At 44.6% G+C, this 20,664-nt stretch overlaps 1 protein-coding gene across 1 annotated transcript in view; it reads right to left on the bottom strand.

Moving 5' to 3' along the window:
- The window catches only part of LOC126524359 (fatty acid synthase-like), a 200,540-nt gene that overhangs the window by 142,321 nt on the left and 37,555 nt on the right, over nt 1-20,664 (bottom strand). The window contains exon 4 of the mRNA XM_055067264.2: nt 534-656. Within this exon, the coding sequence (XP_054923239.2) occupies nt 534-656 (123 nt within the window). The remainder of the gene's footprint in view (nt 1-533; nt 657-20,664) is intronic.

Raw genomic sequence — 20,664 nt, 5'->3', positions numbered from 1 at the left:
GGACGAAAGCGCCTTTTTAGGACTAACTGCCTGGTTACTCCCGTTTTCCCCGGGATTTTTCTTAGATTGTACATATGTGGTAATGTTCATTGCAGACTCTCAGCTTATTTATGTCAATAAGTTGAAAGGCACATTTACATGCGTAAGATTTTCCCCGAGCCGATACTGGCCTTGTAGGCTTTCGACGTGAGCTGTCACTTAGTGGAAAGTACAAGGCAAACGCTGTTGCGCAACATCAGTGGCGCTTGCTGTACAGCCTTTCCAGATGCAGAATGGAGTCTAGGAATGCCATGATTAAAATAATACGTGCGTGAGGAGTGTTTGTTTTTGAGAAAAGGTGGAGTGCTTGATCGCATTTTTCGGAATTATTCGAATAAAAATAATTTTATCTTTTGTTTATAGTTAGGCTGAAATTCGTGTGTTTTGGAAAGTAAGCGATTAGGAGTGTCCGTGCAAACAAGCACCGTCATAAGAACGTGATTGAACGCGCACCTGTATGCTACAGGAATGTTTCGGGGTCTGAGTTCTCTCACCTTCTTTCGTGAAGCCGTCTGCGTTGGCTTTGACACCGATGATTTTTGAGTAGATTCGTCGAGCTTGCTTGGCTCGTTGAACAAAAATGGTGCCCACAGTTTCGCTTCGGGTGTAGCCATCGGCTGCATTGAAATAGAATGCGCTTGTTACAGCACGTAGTGTCTGAAAAGCAAACGTCCTCGGCTGATAATCCGCATTGTGAATGTGCTCTACGACTAAAGCCCCTGAAAAATAAAGTAGCGACAGCTTGATCTTTTCCCCTCTGTTTCCTCACTGGCAGCTGCAACAGTGCCGTCTAGGGTGTGTGCAAGGAAACTACGGCTGCAAGAGCTAGTGGTAGCTGCGGTGTCTGTAGTGAAAACAGCTTCTTACGGCTGTGGCACATATTTTTGCACCCACTATAGCAGCAAGATGTCGTTGCGAAACATGCAAAGCCACCGGACAAACACAATCAAGCGAGACATAGTAAATGTCATGCACCAATCGAGAGTGCATGGTACGACACATCACTGCTGTGCTGGAGCGCTAAATAGCTAGCTTTCCATAGCAGCCGTGGGCGCAGATGTAGACAATCTAGAGTTTCTAGAAACCTAGTGTTTCAGGCGTTAAAAGCGGCGACTTCTCTGTGACTTTACCCGGCCTCATGTTCCCAGCCCAGCTGCGTTATCATCTGACGCTGACTGCGTCTGGGAAAAACTTTCACCCTCGTTGGCAGTTGCTAACTTGTGTGCATGCTCTTAGCCGGTGTAAGCGTATCGACGTTGATGTTTAATTAGGGTACTTCCATTTTGCAGTACTCCCATGGTTTCCTGAATGACCACTAACCACGACGTGGGCACTGCAGCCTCCGGTGTTTAGTCGCGGTTAGATAAACACAATCTATGGCTTAGTGTATGAACGTGTCAGTGACAGCAGAAGCTTGATGTTGGCGAGTTGGTTTTGCATACTTCAAGAAAAGAGCGCTACGTAGACGCAGACTAAAAGAAAAACATGTACGACGGACAAGCGCCTTGTCCGTCGTACATGTTCCTCTTTTAGTGCGCGTCTTCGTAGCGCTCTTTTCTTCAAGTACGTGTCAGTGAACAAGGGGTTTTATCGGCGATTCAGGTGCTTAAGCCATACATTTCAACAGGAGTCCATGAATTTCGCAGCTTGAAAAACAAAGAATGCGCTGATATTTCTCGCCGTGCGTTGACGTATTTGTCCATCTTTGCGCACTGAATGGTGTTGTTTACTTACTGTTAGAAGCTGGCAGTAGTTGTTACTGTACTTAAATTGGTCAGTGGATGTGATGTGAATAATTTCTAACCAGTGGTCACTTGTGTGTTGTTTCGCAAAAGTTTCTGGAAAGGTAATGTGCGAACGCATGAATTTATATTTGAAACAAGATATCTCGTTATTGCAATACATATTTTTTAAAAGGACGATCCGCTTAATCGAAATTATGCGCCTTTCTTGGATACAGTGGGCTGCACGGGTTTAATCGTGGTCAGGTAAGCAGAATCTACTCCGATATGACTAAGCCTTTCGACGCGGTTTCCGATGAAGTACCCTTGATGAAGATTAAAAAATACAGATTTAGCCCCAAGTACCGCAAATGGCTCGAAAATTGCCTTGGCAGCCGCCGTAATCTGGTTACAGTGTGTGGCTGCGTGTCCGACGAATTGGTATCATCATCGGAAGTGCCTGAGGGCTCCAACCTTTGACCCATGTTATTTTTTTTCTACTTTTTATAAATGATTTGCCGTTATATGTCATGAACTCGAGGGCTTTTTCCTTTGCAGGCGATTCAAAAATATTTTGTAAGATTGAGAACTTACAGGACTGCTGCCGTTTGCAAGCTGACATTGGCAACATTGAGAAATTGTGCTTGATGAATAGGCTTAATTTGAATACCAAGAAAACTACTGTTTTGTCTGCCACTAGGAAACACGACACAGTTATGTTTAATTCTATTCTTACTTACAGAAACATATCTCGTGCTGCCCATGTACGAGGCCTTGGTGTTGTGGACACAAGCCTCGATTTCCAGTTGCATGTAACTTTATTTGATTTGCGCGCAGTGAGACGTATACGTGTTATTTCTACGTTAATTGGAAAACTTCGTCGATACGAGTGTCTGCGCACTCTTAACTGTGCTCTCGTGAGACCGTGTCTCGAGTTCGCGTCAGCAGCATTGAATAACGTCTCGGTTAGCTATTCCAATCAAATCGTAAATCTTCAGCGTAAGTTCAAAGGCGTCCCTTATGGTAAATATATTGGTCGCCGTCATTTCCATAACTATTATTCTCTCCTCAAAGACCCTATATGTGAGGCGACTTGTGCGAAACATGCAGATCCTGAGATGCGTGCTATTTGTCCCAGGACTCGTTTGCAGATCACCTATAATCCATCCGTTCATAGCACGGCCACCAACTCTGGGCCGTCCAGCGAGCCGAGGCAGCCGCCAAGGGCCAACAACCCTTGGCCAAAACCTAGGTGGCGTCCATGCCCACCCCACCAAATTGAAGGGCATTCAATAAAGTTACTTGAATGAATAAATGAATGAATGAATGAATGAATAGCACGGCCATATTTGCCTCAACTGCTATTTTTATACGCTGTTTTTGGATAATTGTTTTATTCTCTATATTGTTTTCCGGAATTTCTTTTTTTTTCTGTAATTTGTCCCGTGCATGTCATGGTGTTTGTATCTGACAGTGTGCGCTCGTTTAGGCCAATGGCTGTTGAGGCATACTCAGCCTAAAATATAACTCTATCTAAGCTGTCGGTTCCATTACAGCTGCATCAAAACATGCGTCTGAACACAGTGCTAGAATTTTAACGCGACAGCGTTAAGGAACCAGTGTTGCAGAAAATCTGGTGTCAGAGTCCGATGTCAAAAACATTTTCGCCAAAAATATTTTTGGACTACGTGTGCCCAGGCCCTCCACGTGACGCAAGGAATTTACTGAATTGAATTTCTCAAGCTAAAATGCGTGGAAAAATCGTAAACTACGACTTATACACAACCTACAGACATGATAGCTCTCGGATTGTAATTTGACTATAGAAGAAAACATAATTCTGTTGCGTGAAAAATCAAAGAAACCCGTTTTCCAGCGTTTTGACAATTCATAGACCGGCCGCGGCGTCCACCATTTGCGAACGCCGGCGCGCGGGTGTCTTCGGGGCCAGGAAGTGGCGTGCCCGGTTCTTTGCAATACATACAGCTGGTGCTCGCCCCCGCCGCATCGTCGCCTACGCAAGAGGTCGCGTTTCTACCACAGAGTCGGCCTTCGAACATAGCGTTCGCAGCGAGCGTTTCCCGGTAAACATTACGGTTACGTACGCTCCAGTTGCCGGGCAGCGGGAGAAGCAGTCATGGATATTTGAATGCTATCGCATTCCACTCTTAAAGGCGAAGCTTAAGCGTCACCTAACTTTTTTTTCATATCGACGAATACTGTAGTGTGTATTCTTGCACGATGAGACGCGACGAAAATCCAGTTACTCACCTCTCGCTATATTTCTTTGGCTCCTTAACTGGAATTTTCTCAGTTTTTCCATCTGTCACGCTGTGCGTACTAGGCCGCTCCTAACCGGAGCGCCCTGGCATGCCCTAGAGGGAGAATCGCGCAAGGCTATGTCTCCGGCAAGGGGAACATGCTACGCGGGCTTCGAACATCAGCTAACTTGATTAGCCTTGGATAAAACGCATGGGAGTGGAGGTAGCGGCACACGTGAAAGAATAGCGCTACTTTATTATAATTTTTCAGGGGCTTTAGGTAAGACAGTCGAACGAAGATTGAACGCTTACACTTTTTTTTTCTTTTACAGATTTGAAAGTATCCTATGAAAACTGCTAAAACACCACAAAAAAAAACAACAGCTGAAATGTGTTGAGTTCAACACAATGTGCTTAATTCTTGAAAACATAATGAAAATTATGAAATAAATGAATAATTATATGGTTCTACGTGTCAAATCGACGATTTCATTATGAGGCACGCCGTAGTGGGGGACTCCCCATTAATTTTAACCACCAGGGGGGCTTGGCCTTCCGGTTCCCACGTGGGAGTGGCCCGCTTCGTGATGACTCACGATCGGCAGGACCTGAATAAAATTTTACCATACAATATCATACCATACCAGGGGATCTTTAACGTGCCCCCAATGTGAGGGACACGGGCGTTTTTACATTTCGCCCCCATCGAAGCGTGGCCACCGCAGACGGGATTTCATCCCACGACTTCGTGCTTAGCTGTGCAACACCATAGCCATTAAGCGACCGCGGCAGGCAAAGAAAGAAAAAAAAAATTTAGGGAAAATTAGTAAGGTTGTACCTGTACAGTACTGGGGGGGGGGGGGCGGGGGGACGAGCTTTCGTCCGAGATATATCGGCCTAGGTTCTAAAGTTATATTTGCTGCTTACTGCGTACAGATATAGTCCCCCAACTGCCAACACCTTGAACTAAATGTTTTTATTCTTATCTAGCTAATGCGGTTTTAGGAAGGGCTACTCTTCCGAAGCATATTTACTTGAGTACCCAACAATCCTTGCTGTTTGATTCAAAACTTTACCATTCCAAATTGCCGAGTGGGCGCTTTTACTGGAATATAAGCATTAGCAACAGTTATTATATCCTTCAATGAAAACGCGAGATGGCAAGGGGTAGCTCTTCCGAATTATTATACCGCTGGTCAGCGGGGGTTGCTACACAGAGGTCAGAGTTGGTGAGCTTGGAGTAATATGCATGCAGTAGCTAACTATTGCCTAAATAATTTCCAGTCATCCAAAAAGGACATCTCACCTTAGGGTTCGTAATAATTTTTCTTTGTGAAATTAGGAAAATAAATTTATTATTTGGGCAATGTCACCACCGTTTGATTAGTATAACTTTCTTGTAGCCACGCCCATAGAAATTTGATCGAAAGATTTTCCACGCACTGGTAAACATTTACGCTGGATTTCTTCTACTAGAAATTTTCAGCACCGTCTGAAATTCATCATCATCATCATCAGCCTAGTTACGCCCACTGCAGGGCAAAGGCCTCTCCCATACTTCTCCAACTGCCCCGGTCATGTACTAATTGTGGCCATGTTGTCCCTGCAAACGTCTTAATGTCATCTGCCCACCTAACTTTCTGCCGCCCCCTGCTACGCTTCCCTTCTCTTGGAATCCAGTCCGTAGCTCTTAGTGACCATCGGTTATCTTCCCTCCTCATTACATGTCCGGCCCATGCCCATTTCTTTTTCTTGATTTCAACTAAGATGTCGTTTACCCGCGTTTGTTGCCTCACCCAATCTGCTCTTTTCTTATCCCTTAACGTTACACCCATCATTCTTCTTTCCATAGCTCGTTGCGTCGTTCTCAATTTCAGCAGAACCCTTTTCGTAAGCCTCCAGGTTTCTGCCCCATATGTGAGTACTGGTAACACACAGCTGTTGTACACTTTCCTTTTGAGGGATAGTGGCAACCTACTGTTCATGATTTGAGAATGCCTGCCAAACGCACCCCAACCCATTCTTATTCTTCTGGTTATTTCAGTCTTATGATCCGGATCCGTGGTCACTACCTGCCCTAAGTAGATGTATTCCCTTACCACTTCCAGTGTTTCGCTACCTATCGTAAACTGCTGTTCTCTTCCGAGACTGTTAAACAGTACTTTAGTTTTCTGCAGATTAATTTTCAGACCCACCCTTCTGCTTTGTCTCTCTAGGTCAGTGAGCATGCATTGCAATTGGTCTCCTGAGTTACTAAGCAAGGCAATATCATCAGCGAATCGCAAGTTGCTAAGGTATTCTCCATCAACTTTTATCCCCAATTCTTCCCACTCCAGGCCTCTGAATACCTCTTGTAAACATGCTGTGAATAGCATTGGAGATATCGTATCTCCCTGTCTGACGCCTTTCTTTATAGGGATTTTGTTGCTTTCTTTGTGGAGGACTACGGTGGCTGTGGAGCCGCTATAGATATCTTCCAGTATTTTTACATATGGCTCATCTACACCCTGATTCCGTAATGCCTCCATGACTGCTGAGGTTTCGACTGAATCAAACGCTTTCTCGTAATCAATGAAAGCTATATATAAGGGTTGGTTATATTCTGCACATTTCTCTATCACTTGATTGATAGTGTGAATATGGTCTATTGTTGAGTAGCCTTTACGGAATCCTGCCTGGTCCTTTGGTTGACAGAAGTCTAAGGTGTTCCTGATTCTATTTGCGATTACCTTAGTAAATACTTTGTAGGCAACGGACAGTAAGCTGATCGGTCTATAATTTTTCAGGTCTTTGGCGTCCCCTTTCTTATGGATTAGGATTATGTTAGCGTTCTTCCAAGATTCCGGTACGCTCGAGGTTATGAGGCATTGCGTATACAGGGTGGCCAGTTTTTCTAGAACAATCTGACCACCATCCTTCAACAAATCTGCTGTTACCTGATCCTCCCCAGCTGCCTTCCCCCTTTGCATAGCTCCTAAGGCTTTCTTCACTTCTTCTGGCGTTACCTGTGGGATTTCGAATTCCTCTAGGCTATTCTCTCTTCCACTATCGTCGTGGGTGCCACTGGTACTGTATAAATCTCTATAGAACTCCTCAGCCACTTGAACTATCTCGTCCATATTAGTAACGATATTGCCGGCTTTGTCTCTTAACGCACACATCTGATTCTTGCCTATTCCTAGTTTCTTCTTCACTGTTTTTAGGCTTCCTCCTTTCCTGAGAGCCTGTTCAATTCTATCCATATTATAGTTCCTGATGTCCGCTGTCTTACGCTTGTTGATTAACTTAGAAAGTTCTGCCAGTTCTATTCTAGCTGTAGGATTAGAGGCTTTCATACATTGGCGTTTCTTGATCAGATCTTTCGTCTCCTGCGATAGCTTACTGGTTTCCTGTCTAACGGCGTTACCACCGACTTCTATTGCGCACTCCTTGATGATGCCCATGAGATTGTCGTTCATTGCTTCAACACTAAGGTCCTCTTCCTGAGTTAAAGCCGAATACCTGTTCTGTAGTTTGATCCGGAATTCCTCTAGTTTCCCTCTTACCGCTAACTCATTGATTGGCTTCTTGTGTACCAGTTTCTTTCGTTCCCTCCTCAAGTCTAGGCTAATTCGAGTTCTTACCATCCTGTGGTCACTGCAGCGTACCTTGCCGAGCACGTCTACATCTTGAATGATGCCAGGGTTCGCGCAGAGTATGAAGTCGATTTCATTTCTAGTCTCACCATTCGGGCTCCTCCACGTCCACTTTCGGCTAACCCGCTTGCGGAAAAAGGTATTCATTATACGCATATTATTCTGTTCTGCAAACTCTACTAATAATTCTCCTCTGCTATTCCTAGAGCCTATGCCATATTCCCCCACTGACTTGTCTCCAGCCTGCTTCTTGCCTACCCTGGCATTGAAGTCGCCCATCAGTATAGTGTATTTTGTTTTGACTTTACCCATCGCCGATTCTACGTCTTCATAAAAGCTTTCGACTTCCTGGTCATCATGACTAGATGTAGGAGCGTAGACCTGTACAACCTTCATTTTGCACCTCTTATTAAGTTTCACAACAAGACATGCCACCCTCTCGTTAATGCTATAGAATTCCTGTATGTTACCAGCTATTTCCTTATTAATCAGGAATCCGACTCCTAGTTCTCGTCTCTCCGCTAAGCCCCGGTAACACAGTACATGCCCGCTTTTTAGCACTGTATATGCTTCTTTTGTCCTCCTAACCTCACTGAGTCCTATTATATCCCATTTACTACCCTCTAATTCCTCCAATAACACTGCTAGACTCGCCTCACTAGATAGCGTTCTAACGTTAAACGTTGCCAGGTTCAGATTCCAATGGCGGCCTGTCCGGAGCCAGGTATTCTTAGCACCCTCTGCAGCGTCACAGATCTGACCGCCGCCGTGGTCAGTTGCTTCGCGGCTGCTGGGGACTGAGGGCCGGGGTTCGATTGTTGTATTCATATAGGAGGTTGTGGCCAAGTACTGCACCAGGGTGGCCAATCCTGCTCTGGTGAGAGAGTGCGTTACCGGTTCTGGTCACCGGGATCAGGCCGCACTCCAGGCCTGTTTGTGCAATTTTCTCAACACACGGTTTTTTTTTTTTTGTATTTTCCGGTGGAGAATAGCGCGGCACCGGGATTTGAATCACGGTCCTCTTGCACTGGAGACGGATACTCTACCGTCCCCGTAGGAGTTAAATTAAAAATTAATTTATGGGGTTTTACGTGACAAAACCACTTTCTGATTATGCACGCCGTAGTGGAGGACTCCGAAAATTTCGACCACCTGGGGTTCTTTAACGTGCACTTAATTCTAAGTACACGGGTGTTTTCGCATTTCGCCCCCATCGAAATGCGGCCGCCGTGGTCGGGGTCCGATCGCGCGACCTCGTGCTCAGCAGTCTAACACCATAACCACTGAGCAACCACGGCGGGTCCCGCAGGAGTTGTACGCCTCATTTAACCTACAGTGGTCCCCTACTTGGTCAGTCAAGGTGGACCAATCTGAGCTCGGTTATACCGCATGGATGGCACTCGGCTAGAGAACCTCGTATTTATGACCTGCACATGTGAGGCCTTACATATTTGAAGATATATATCTATTTTTTTTTTTTTTTTAGGAGGGTTCCCGTACAGTGATAAAATAAAGGAAAAGACATTAAAAGAAAGGAAAAAAAAGAAAGAAAAAGGGGCGGGGAAAAAAAAAAAAAAAAAAAAAACCGGAACATAACAGGTGATTTGAACTCGTGACCCTTCGATGTTGCCCGGAAAGATAGCTCAGTCGGTTGGTTCGTCAGGCCCCAGGCTACTTTCAAGCGCCACAGCTCCTCCTCCGAGCCTCACACTTACGTGGAAAGAGACTCATGTTGTCCGCGATAGTCGATAGTCGGAATATATATATATATATATATATATATATTCATCTCATCTATGGGATCGCATTCGCGCGCTGTTTCTTTGTCTCTGCGTGTAGTACAGTTAAGAGAGCCAGTTTAAGGGCGGAGAAGAAGAAAGAAGAGAAAAGCAAAAACTGCAGGGCCGTGGTTTTAAAGCGCACCCGTGGTAGAGAAACGGAATGCGATATAAGCGTGCGTAGCCATGATACGCACACGACAAACTGCCTTAAAATATTTAGACTTGAGGGAAAGCTTCGTTAGCAAACGATAGCACGGCAATCAGCACTCGAATATAATTTTAACCCTAATACTAATTGTAAATATTCATCTCATCTATGGGATCTAATGCGCGCGCTGTTGCTTTGTCTCTGCGTGTAGTAGTTGAGAGAGCCAGTTTAAGGGCAGAGTAGTTGGAAGGCATACTTTCTAGGAAAAATGGCCAGAGGGCTATACTACGAGAGCTATGACTGATAGTTTTCTATATATATATATATATATATATATTCATCTCATCTATGGGATCGCATTCGCGCGCTGTTTCTTTGTCTCTGCGTGTAGTACAGTTAAGAGAGCCAGTTTAAGGGCGGAGAAGAAGAAAGAAGAGAAAAGCAAAAACTGCAGGGCCGTGGTTTTAAAGCGCACCCGTGGTAGAGAAACGGAATGCGATATAAGCGTGCGTAGCCATGATACGCACACGACAAACTGCCTTAAAATATTTAGACTTGAGGGAAAGCTTCGTTAGCAAACGATAGCACGGCAATCAGCACTCGAATATAATTTTAACCCTAATACTAATTGTAAATATTCATCTCATCTATGGGATCTAATGCGCGCGCTGTTGCTTTGTCTCTGCGTGTAGTAGTTGAGAGAGCCAGTTTAAGGGCAGAGTAGTTGGAAGGCATACTTTCTAGGAAAAATGGCCGCTCAAGGAGAAGAGCGAACTCGAGCGGCTTTAGAGGCTAGGAAAACTGCCTTAAAATATTTAGACTTGAGGGAAAGCTTCGTTAACAAACTAGAACACGGCAATCAGCACTCGAATACGACGAGAGAAATTACTGAGACGTGGAAAATTCCCTTGAAAAAAATCTGGTTTGCTAGACAAATGCTCGTATGTATTGAACCTCTTAAAAGATGAGGGGTGAAATATGCGCTCACCGAGAGGGCATCTTCAGCGCGAGACATCCACAAGGCACCTTACAGAGATGTGGAGAGCTTCGCGGCCGGAACGAAGCATCCCTTCTCCGCCGGCCAAGAGGGGGAAACGTGCTTTCCGATCGCTCAAGGTTGCGCGGACAACGCATAGCTCTAGCGTCTAGGAAAAGCTTAACCAGGTGCGATGGCGGCACGCATAGCGTGGGAAGCTAGCCGCCAGAATAACTATACCAAGGACTGCTGCTGATGAGGGCGAAGTACCTTCGTGTAATTATAATAACCCTAATAGGACTACTTTCGAAAAAAAAAAGGAAACGGCCCAGAGGGCTATACTACGAGAGCTATGACTGATAGTTTTCTATATATATATATATATATATATATATATTCATCTCATCTATGGGATCGCATTCGCGCGCTGTTTCTTTGTCTCTGCGTGTAGTACAGTTAAGAGAGCCAGTTTAAGGGCGGAGAAGAAGAAAGAAGAGAAAAGCAAAAACTGCAGGGCCGTGGTTTTAAAGCGCACCCGTGGTAGAGAAACGGAATGCGATATAAGCGTGCGTAGCCATGATACGCACACGACAAACTGCCTTAAAATATTTAGACTTGAGGGAAAGCTTCGTTAGCAAACGATAGCACGGCAATCAGCACTCGAATATAATTTTAACCCTAATACTAATTGTAAATATTCATCTCATCTATGGGATCTAATGCGCGCGCTGTTGCTTTGTCTCTGCGTGTAGTAGTTGAGAGAGCCAGTTTAAGGGCAGAGTAGTTGGAAGGCATACTTTCTAGGAAAAATGGCCGCTCAAGGAGAAGAGCGAACTCGAGCGGCTTTAGAGGCTAGGAAAACTGCCTTAAAATATTTAGACTTGAGGGAAAGCTTCGTTAACAAACTATAACACGGCAATCAGCACTCGAATACGACGAGAGAAATTACTGAGACGTGGAAAATTCCCTTGAAAAAAATCTGGTTTGCTAGACAAATGCTCGTATGTATTGAACCTCTTAAAAGATGAGGGGTGAAATATGCGCTCACCGAGAGGGCATCTTCAGCGCGAGACATCCACAAGGCACCTTACAGAGATGTGGAGAGCTTCGCGGCCGGAACGAAGCATCCCTTCTCCGCCGGCCAAGAGGGGGAAACGTGCTTTCCGATCGCTCAAGGTTGCGCGGACAACGCATAGCTCTAGCGTCTAGGAAAAGCTTAACCAGGTGCGATGGCGGCACGCATAGCGTGGGAAGCTAGCCGCCAGAATAACTATACCAAGGACTGCTGCTGATGAGGGCGAAGTACCTTCGTGTAATTATAATAACCCTAATAGGACTACTTTCGAAAAAAAAAAGGAAACGGCCCAGAGGGCTATACTACGAGAGCTATGACTGATAGTTTTCTATATATATATATATATATATATATATTCATCTCATCTATGGGATCGCATTCGCGCGCTGTTTCTTTGTCTCTGCGTGTAGTACAGTTAAGAGAGCCAGTTTAAGGGCGGAGAAGAAGAAAGAAGAGAAAAGCAAAAACTGCAGGGCCGTGGTTTTAAAGCGCACCCGTGGTAGAGAAACGGAATGCGATATAAGCGTGCGTAGCCATGATACGCACACGACAAACTGCCTTAAAATATTTAGACTTGAGGGAAAGCTTCGTTAGCAAACGATAGCACGGCAATCAGCATTCGAATATAATTTTAACCCTAATACTAATTGTAAATATTCATCTCATCTATGGGATCTAATGCGCGCGCTGTTGCTTTGTCTCTGCGTGTAGTAGTTGAGAGAGCCAGTTTAAGGGCAGAGTAGTTGGAAGGCATACTTTCTAGGAAAAATGGCCGCTCAAGGAGAAGAGCGAACTCGAGCGGCTTTAGAGGCTAGGAAAACTGCCTTAAAATATTTAGACTTGAGGGAAAGCTTCGTTAACAAACTATAACACGGCAATCAGCACTCGAATACGACGAGAGAAATTACTGAGACGTGGAAAATTCCCTTGAAAAAAATCTGGTTTGCTAGACAAATGCTCGTATGTATTGAACCTCTTAAAAGATGAGGGGTGAAATATGCGCTCACCGAGAGGGCATCTTCAGCGCGAGACATCCACAAGGCACCTTACAGAGATGTGGAGAGCTTCGCGGCCGGAACGAAGCATCCCTTCTCCGCCGGCCAAGAGGGGGAAACGTGCTTTCCGATCGCTCAAGGTTGCGCGGACAACGCATAGCTCTAGCGTCTAGGAAAAGCTTAACCAGGTGCGATGGCGGCACGCATAGCGTGGGAAGCTAGCCGCCAGAATAACTATACCAAGGACTGCTGCTGATGAGGGCGAAGTACCTTCGTGTAATTATAATAACCCTAATAGGACTACTTTCGAAAAAAAAAAGGAAACGGCCCAGAGGGCTATACTACGAGAGCTATGACTGATAGTTTTCTATATATATATATATATATATATATATTCATCTCATCTATGGGATCGCATTCGCGCGCTGTTTCTTTGTCTCTGCGTGTAGTACAGTTAAGAGAGCCAGTTTAAGGGCGGAGAAGAAGAAAGAAGAGAAAAGCAAAAACTGCAGGGCCGTGGTTTTAAAGCGCACCCGTGGTAGAGAAACGGAATGCGATATAAGCGTGCGTAGCCATGATACGCACACGACAAACTGCCTTAAAATATTTAGACTTGAGGGAAAGCTTCGTTAGCAAACGATAGCACGGCAATCAGCACTCGAATATAATTTTAACCCTAATACTAATTGTAAATATTCATCTCATCTATGGGATCTAATGCGCGCGCTGTTGCTTTGTCTCTGCGTGTAGTAGTTGAGAGAGCCAGTTTAAGGGCAGAGTAGTTGGAAGGCATACTTTCTAGGAAAAATGGCCAGAGGGCTATACTACGAGAGCTATGACTGATAGTTTTCTATATATATATATATATATATATTCATCTCATCTATGGGATCGCATTCGCGCGCTGTTTCTTTGTCTCTGCGTGTAGTACAGTTAAGAGAGCCAGTTTAAGGGCGGAGAAGAAGAAAGAAGAGAAAAGCAAAAACTGCAGGGCCGTGGTTTTAAAGCGCACCCGTGGTAGAGAAACGGAATGCGATATAAGCGTGCGTAGCCATGATACGCACACGACAAACTGCCTTAAAATATTTAGACTTGAGGGAAAGCTTCGTTAGCAAACGATAGCACGGCAATCAGCACTCGAATATAATTTTAACCCTAATACTAATTGTAAATATTCATCTCATCTATGGGATCTAATGCGCGCGCTGTTGCTTTGTCTCTGCGTGTAGTAGTTGAGAGAGCCAGTTTAAGGGCAGAGTAGTTGGAAGGCATACTTTCTAGGAAAAATGGCCGCTCAAGGAGAAGAGCGAACTCGAGCGGCTTTAGAGGCTAGGAAAACTGCCTTAAAATATTTAGACTTGAGGGAAAGCTTCGTTAACAAACTATAACACGGCAATCAGCACTCGAATACGACGAGAGAAATTACTGAGACGTGGAAAATTCCCTTGAAAAAAATCTGGTTTGCTAGACAAATGCTCGTATGTATTGAACCTCTTAAAAGATGAGGGGTGAAATATGCGCTCACCGAGAGGGCATCTTCAGCGCGAGACATCCACAAGGCACCTTACAGAGATGTGGAGAGCTTCGCGGCCGGAACGAAGCATCCCTTCTCCGCCGGCCAAGAGGGGGAAACGTGCTTTCCGATCGCTCAAGGTTGCGCGGACAACGCATAGCTCTAGCGTCTAGGAAAAGCTTAACCAGGTGCGATGGCGGCACGCATAGCGTGGGAAGCTAGCCGCCAGAATAACTATACCAAGGACTGCTGCTGATGAGGGCGAAGTACCTTCGTGTAATTATAATAACCCTAATAGGACTACTTTCGAAAAAAAAAAGGAAACGGCCCAGAGGGCTATACTACGAGAGCTATGACTGATAGTTTTCTATATATATATATATATATATATATATTCATCTCATCTATGGGATCGCATTCGCGCGCTGTTTCTTTGTCTCTGCGTGTAGTACAGTTAAGAGAGCCAGTTTAAGGGCGGAGAAGAAGAAAGAAGAGAAAAGCAAAAACTGCAGGGCCGTGGTTTTAAAGCGCACCCGTGGTAGAGAAACGGAATGCGATATAAGCGTGCGTAGCCATGATACGCACACGACAAACTGCCTTAAAATATTTAGACTTGAGGGAAAGCTTCGTTAGCAAACGATAGCACGGCAATCAGCACTCGAATATAATTTTAACCCTAATACTAATTGTAAATATTCATCTCATCTATGGGATCTAATGCGCGCGCTGTTGCTTTGTCTCTGCGTGTAGTAGTTGAGAGAGCCAGTTTAAGGGCAGAGTAGTTGGAAGGCATACTTTCTAGGAAAAATGGCCAGAGGGCTATACTACGAGAGCTATGACTGATAGTTTTCTATATATATATATATATATATATATATTCATCTCATCTATGGGATCGCATTCGCGCGCTGTTTCTTTGTCTCTGCGTGTAGTACAGTTAAGAGAGCCAGTTTAAGGGCGGAGAAGAAGAAAGAAGAGAAAAGCAAAAACTGCAGGGCCGTGGTTTTAAAGCGCACCCGTGGTAGAGAAACGGAATGCGATATAAGCGTGCGTAGCCATGATACGCACACGACAAACTGCCTTAAAATATTTAGACTTGAGGGAAAGCTTCGTTAGCAAACGATAGCACGGCAATCAGCACTCGAATATAATTTTAACCCTAATACTAATTGTAAATATTCATCTCATCTATGGGATCTAATGCGCGCGCTGTTGCTTTGTCTCTGCGTGTAGTAGTTGAGAGAGCCAGTTTAAGGGCAGAGTAGTTGGAAGGCATACTTTCTAGGAAAAATGGCCGCTCAAGGAGAAGAGCGAACTCGAGCGGCTTTAGAGGCTAGGAAAACTGCCTTAAAATATTTAGACTTGAGGGAAAGCTTCGTTAACAAACTATAACACGGCAATCAGCACTCGAATACGACGAGAGAAATTACTGAGACGTGGAAAATTCCCTTGAAAAAAATCTGGTTTGCTAGACAAATGCTCGTATGTATTGAACCTCTTAAAAGATGAGGGGTGAAATATGCGCTCACCGAGAGGGCATCTTCAGCGCGAGACATCCACAAGGCACCTTACAGAGATGTGGAGAGCTTCGCGGCCGGAACGAAGCATCCCTTCTCCGCCGGCCAAGAGGGGGAAACGTGCTTTCCGATCGCTCAAGGTTGCGCGGACAACGCATAGCTCTAGCGTCTAGGAAAAGCTTAACCAGGTGCGATGGCGGCACGCATAGCGTGGGAAGCTAGCCGCCAGAATAACTATACCAAGGACTGCTGCTGATGAGGGCGAAGTACCTTCGTGTAATTATAATAACCCTAATAGGACTACTTTCGAAAAAAAAAAGGAAACGGCCCAGAGGGCTATACTACGAGAGCTATGACTGATAGTTTTCTATATATATATATATATATATATATATATATATATATATATATTCATCTCATCTATGGGATCGCATTCGCGCGCTGTTTCTTTGTCTCTGCGTGTAGTACAGTTAAGAGAGCCAGTTTAAGGGCGGAGAAGAAGAAAGAAGAGAAAAGCAAAAACGACAGGGCCGTGGTTTTAAAGCGCACCCGTGGTAGAGAAACGGAATGCGATATAAGCGTGCGTAGCCATGATACGCACACGACAAACTGCCTTAAAATATTTAGACTTGAGGGAAAGCTTCGTTAGCAAACGATAGCACGGCAATCAGCACTCGAATATAATTTTAACCCTAATACTAATTGTAAATATTCATCTCATCTATGGGATCTAATGCGCGCGCTGTTGCTTTGTCTCTGCGTGTAGTAGTTGAGAGAGCCAGTTTAAGGGCAGAGTAGTTGGAAGGCATACTTTCTAGGAAAAATGGCCGCTCAAGGAGAAGAGCGAACTCGAGCGGCTTTAGAGGCTAGGAAAACTGCCTTAAAATATTTAGACTTGAGGGAAAGCTTCGTTAACAAACTATAACACGGCAATCAGCACTCGAATACGACGAGAGAAATTACTGAGACGTGGAAAATTCCCTTGAAAAAAATCTGGTTTGCTAGACAAATGCTCGTATGTATTGAACCTCTTAAAAGATGAGGGGTGAAATATGCGCTCACCGAGAGGGCATCTTCAGCGCGAGACATCCACAAGGCACCTTACAGAGATGTGGAGAGCTTCGCGGCCGGAACGAAGCATCCCTTCTCCGCCGGCCAAGAGGGGGAAACGTGCTTTCCGATCGCTCAAGGTTGCGCGGACAACGCATAGCTCTAGCGTCTAGGAAAAGCTTAACCAGGTGCGATGGCGGCACGCATAGCGTGGGAAGCTAGCCGCCAGAATAACTATACCAAGGACTGCTGCTGATGAGGGCGAAGTACCTTCGTGTAATTATAATAACCCTAATAGGACTACTTTCGAAAAAAAAAAGGAAACGGCCCAGAGGGCTATACTACGAGAGCTATGACTGATAGTTTTCTATATATATATATATATATATATATTCATCTCATCTATGGGATCGCATTCGCGCGCTGTTTCTTTGTCTCTGCGTGTAGTACAGTTAAGAGAGCCAGTTTAAGGGCGGAGAAGAAGAAAGAAGAGAAAAGCAAAAACTGCAGGGCCGTGGTTTTAAAGCGCACCCGTGGTAGAGAAACGCAATGCGATATAAGCGTGCGTAGCCATGATACGCACACGACAAACTGCCTTAAAATATTTAGACTTGAGGGAAAGCTTCGTTAGCAAACGATAGCACGGCAATCAGCACTCGAATATAATTTTAACCCTAATACTAATTGTAAATATTCATCTCATCTATGGGATCTAATGCGCGCGCTGTTGCTTTGTCTCTGCGTGTAGTAGTTGAGAGAGCCAGTTTAAGGGCAGAGTAGTTGGAAGGCATACTTTCTAGGAAAAATGGCCAGAGGGCTATACTACGAGAGCTATGACTGATAGTTTTCTATATATATATATATATATATATATATATTCATCTCATCTATGGGATCGCATTCGCGCGCTGTTTCTTTGTCTCTGCGTGTAGTACAGTTAAGAGAGCCAGTTTAAGGGCGGAGAAGAAGAAAGAAGAGAAAAGCAAAAACTGCAGGGCCGTGGTTTTAAAGCGCACCCGTGGTAGAGAAACGGAATGCGATATAAGCGTGCGTAGCCATGATACGCACACGACAAACTGCCTTAAAATATTTAGACTTGAGGGAAAGCTTCGTTAGCAAACGATAGCACGGCAATCAGCACTCGAATATAATTTTAACCCTAATACTAATTGTAAATATTCATCTCATCTATGGGATCTAATGCGCGCGCTGTTGCTTTGTCTCTGCGTGTAGTAGTTGAGAGAGCCAGTTTAAGGGCAGAGTAGTTGGAAGGCATACTTTCTAGGAAAAATGGCCGCTCAAGGAGAAGAGCGAACTCGAGCGGCTTTAGAGGCTAGGAAAACTGCCTTAAAATATTTAGACTTGAGGGAAAGCTTCGTTAACAAACTATAACACGGCAATCAGCACTCGAATACGACGAGAGAAATTACTGAGACGTGGAAAATTCCCTTGAAAAAAATCTGGTTTGCTAGACAAATGCTCGTATGTATTGAACCTCTTAAAAGATGAGGGGTGAAATATGCGCTCACCGAGAGGGCATCTTCAGCGCGAGACATCCACAAGGCACCTTACAGAGATGTGGAGAGCTTCGCGGCCGGAACGAAGCATCCCTTCTCCGCCGGCCAAGAGGGGGAAACGTGCTTTCCGATCGCTCAAGGTTGCGCGGACAACGCATAGCTCTAGCGTCTAGGAAAAGCTTAACCAGGTGCGATGGCGGCACGCATAGCGTGGGAAGCTAGCCGCCAGAATAACTATACCAAGGACTGCTGCTGATGAGGGCGAAGTACCTTCGTGTAATTATAATAACCCTAATAGGACTACTTTCGAAAAAAAAAAGGAAACGGCCCAGAGGGCTATACTACGAGAGCTATGACTGATAGTTTTCTATATATATATATATATATATATATATATTCATCTCATCTATGGGATCGCATTCGCGCGCTGTTTCTTTGTCTCTGCGTGTAGTACAGTTAAGAGAGCCAGTTTAAGGGCGGAGAAGAAGAAAGAAGAGAAAAGCAAAAACTGCAGGGCCGTGGTTTTAAAGCGCACCCGTGGTAGAGAAACGGAATGCGATATAAGCGTGCGTAGCCATGATACGCACACGACAAACTGCCTTAAAATATTTAGACTTGAGGGAAAGCTTCGTTAGCAAACGATAGCACGGCAATCAGCACTCGAATATAATTTTAACCCTAATACTAATTGTAAATATTCATCTCATCTATGGGATCTAATGCGCGCGCTGTTGCTTTGTCTCTGCGTGTAGTAGTTGAGAGAGCCAGTTTAAGGGCAGAGTAGTTGGAAGGCATACTTTCTAGGAAAAATGGCCAGAGGGCTATACTACGAGAGCTATGACTGATAGTTTTCTATATATATATATATATATATATTCATCTCATCTATGGGATCGCATTCGCGCGCTGTTTCTTTGTCTCTGCGTGTAGTACAGTTAAGAGAGCCAGTTTAAGGGCGGAGAAGAAGAAAGAAGAGAAAAGCAAAAACTGCAGGGCCGTGGTTTTAAAGCGCACCCGTGGTAGAGAAACGGAATGCGATATAAGCGTGCGTAGCCATGATACGCACACGACAAACTGCCTTAAAATATTTAGACTTGAGGGAAAGCTTCGTTAGCAAACGATAGCACGGCAATCAGCACTCGAATATAATTTTAACCCTAATACTAATTGTAAATATTCATCTCATCTATGGGATCTAATGCGCGCGCTGTTGCTTTGTCTCTGCGTGTAGTAGTTGAGAGAGCCAGTTTAAGGGCAGAGTAGTTGGAAGGCATACTTTCTAGGAAAAATGGCCGCTCAAGGAGAAGAGCGAACTCGAGCGGCTTTAGAGGCTAGGAAAACTGCCTTAAAATATTTAGACTTGAGGGAAAGCTTCGTTAACAAACTATAACACGGCAATCAGCACTCGAATACGACGAGAGAAATTACTGAGACGTGGAAAATTCCCTTGAAAAAAATCTGGTTTGCTAGACAAATGCTCGTATGTATTGAACCTCTTAAAAGATGAGGGGTGAAATATGCGCTCACCGAGAGGGCATCTTCAGCGCGAGACATCCACAAGGCACCTTACAGAGATGTGGAGAGCTTCGCGGCCGGAACGAAGCATCCCTTCTCCGCCGGCCAAGAGGGGGAAACGTGCTTTCCGATCGCTCAAGGTTGCGCGGACAACGCATAGCTCTAGCGTCTAGGAAAAGCTTAACCAGGTGCGATGGCGGCACGCATAGCGTGGGAAGCTAGCCGCCAGAATAACTATACCAAGGACTGCTGCTGATGAGGGCGAAGTACCTTCGTGTAATTATAATAACCCTAATAGGACTACTTTCGAAAAAAAAAAGGAAACGGCCCAGAGGGCTATACTACGAGAGCTATGACTGATAGTTTTCTATATATATATATATATATATATATTCATCTCATCTATGGGATCGCATTCGCGCGCTGTTTCTTTGTCTCTGCGTGTAGTACAGTTAAGAGAGCCAGTTTAAGGGCGGAGAAGAAGAAAGAAGAGAAAAGCAAAAACTGCAGGGCCGTGGTTTTAAAGCGCACCCGTGGTAGAGAAAGGGAATGCGATATAAGCGTGCGTAGCCATGATACGCACACGACAAACTGCCTTAAAATATTTAGACTTGAGGGAAAGCTTCGTTAGCAAACGATAGCACGGCAATCAGCAATCGAATATAATTTTAACCCTAATACTAATTGTAAATATTCATCTCATCTATGGGATCTAATGCGCGCGCTGTTGCTTTGTCTCTGCGTGTAGTAGTTGAGAGAGCCAGTTTAAGGGCAGAGTAGTTGGAAGGCATACTTTCTAGGAAAAATGGCCAGAGGGCTATACTACGAGAGCTATGACTGATAGTTTTCTATATATATATATATATATATATATTCATCTCATCTATGGGATCGCATTCGCGCGCTGTTTCTTTGTCTCTG

This window comes from Dermacentor andersoni, chromosome 3, assembly GCF_023375885.2.
Source record: "Dermacentor andersoni chromosome 3, qqDerAnde1_hic_scaffold, whole genome shotgun sequence".
Lineage (NCBI taxonomy): Eukaryota > Metazoa > Arthropoda > Arachnida > Ixodida > Ixodidae > Dermacentor > Dermacentor andersoni.
The sequence above is the reverse complement of the archived record's forward strand: the minus strand, read 5'-3'. Positions and strand labels throughout refer to the sequence as shown.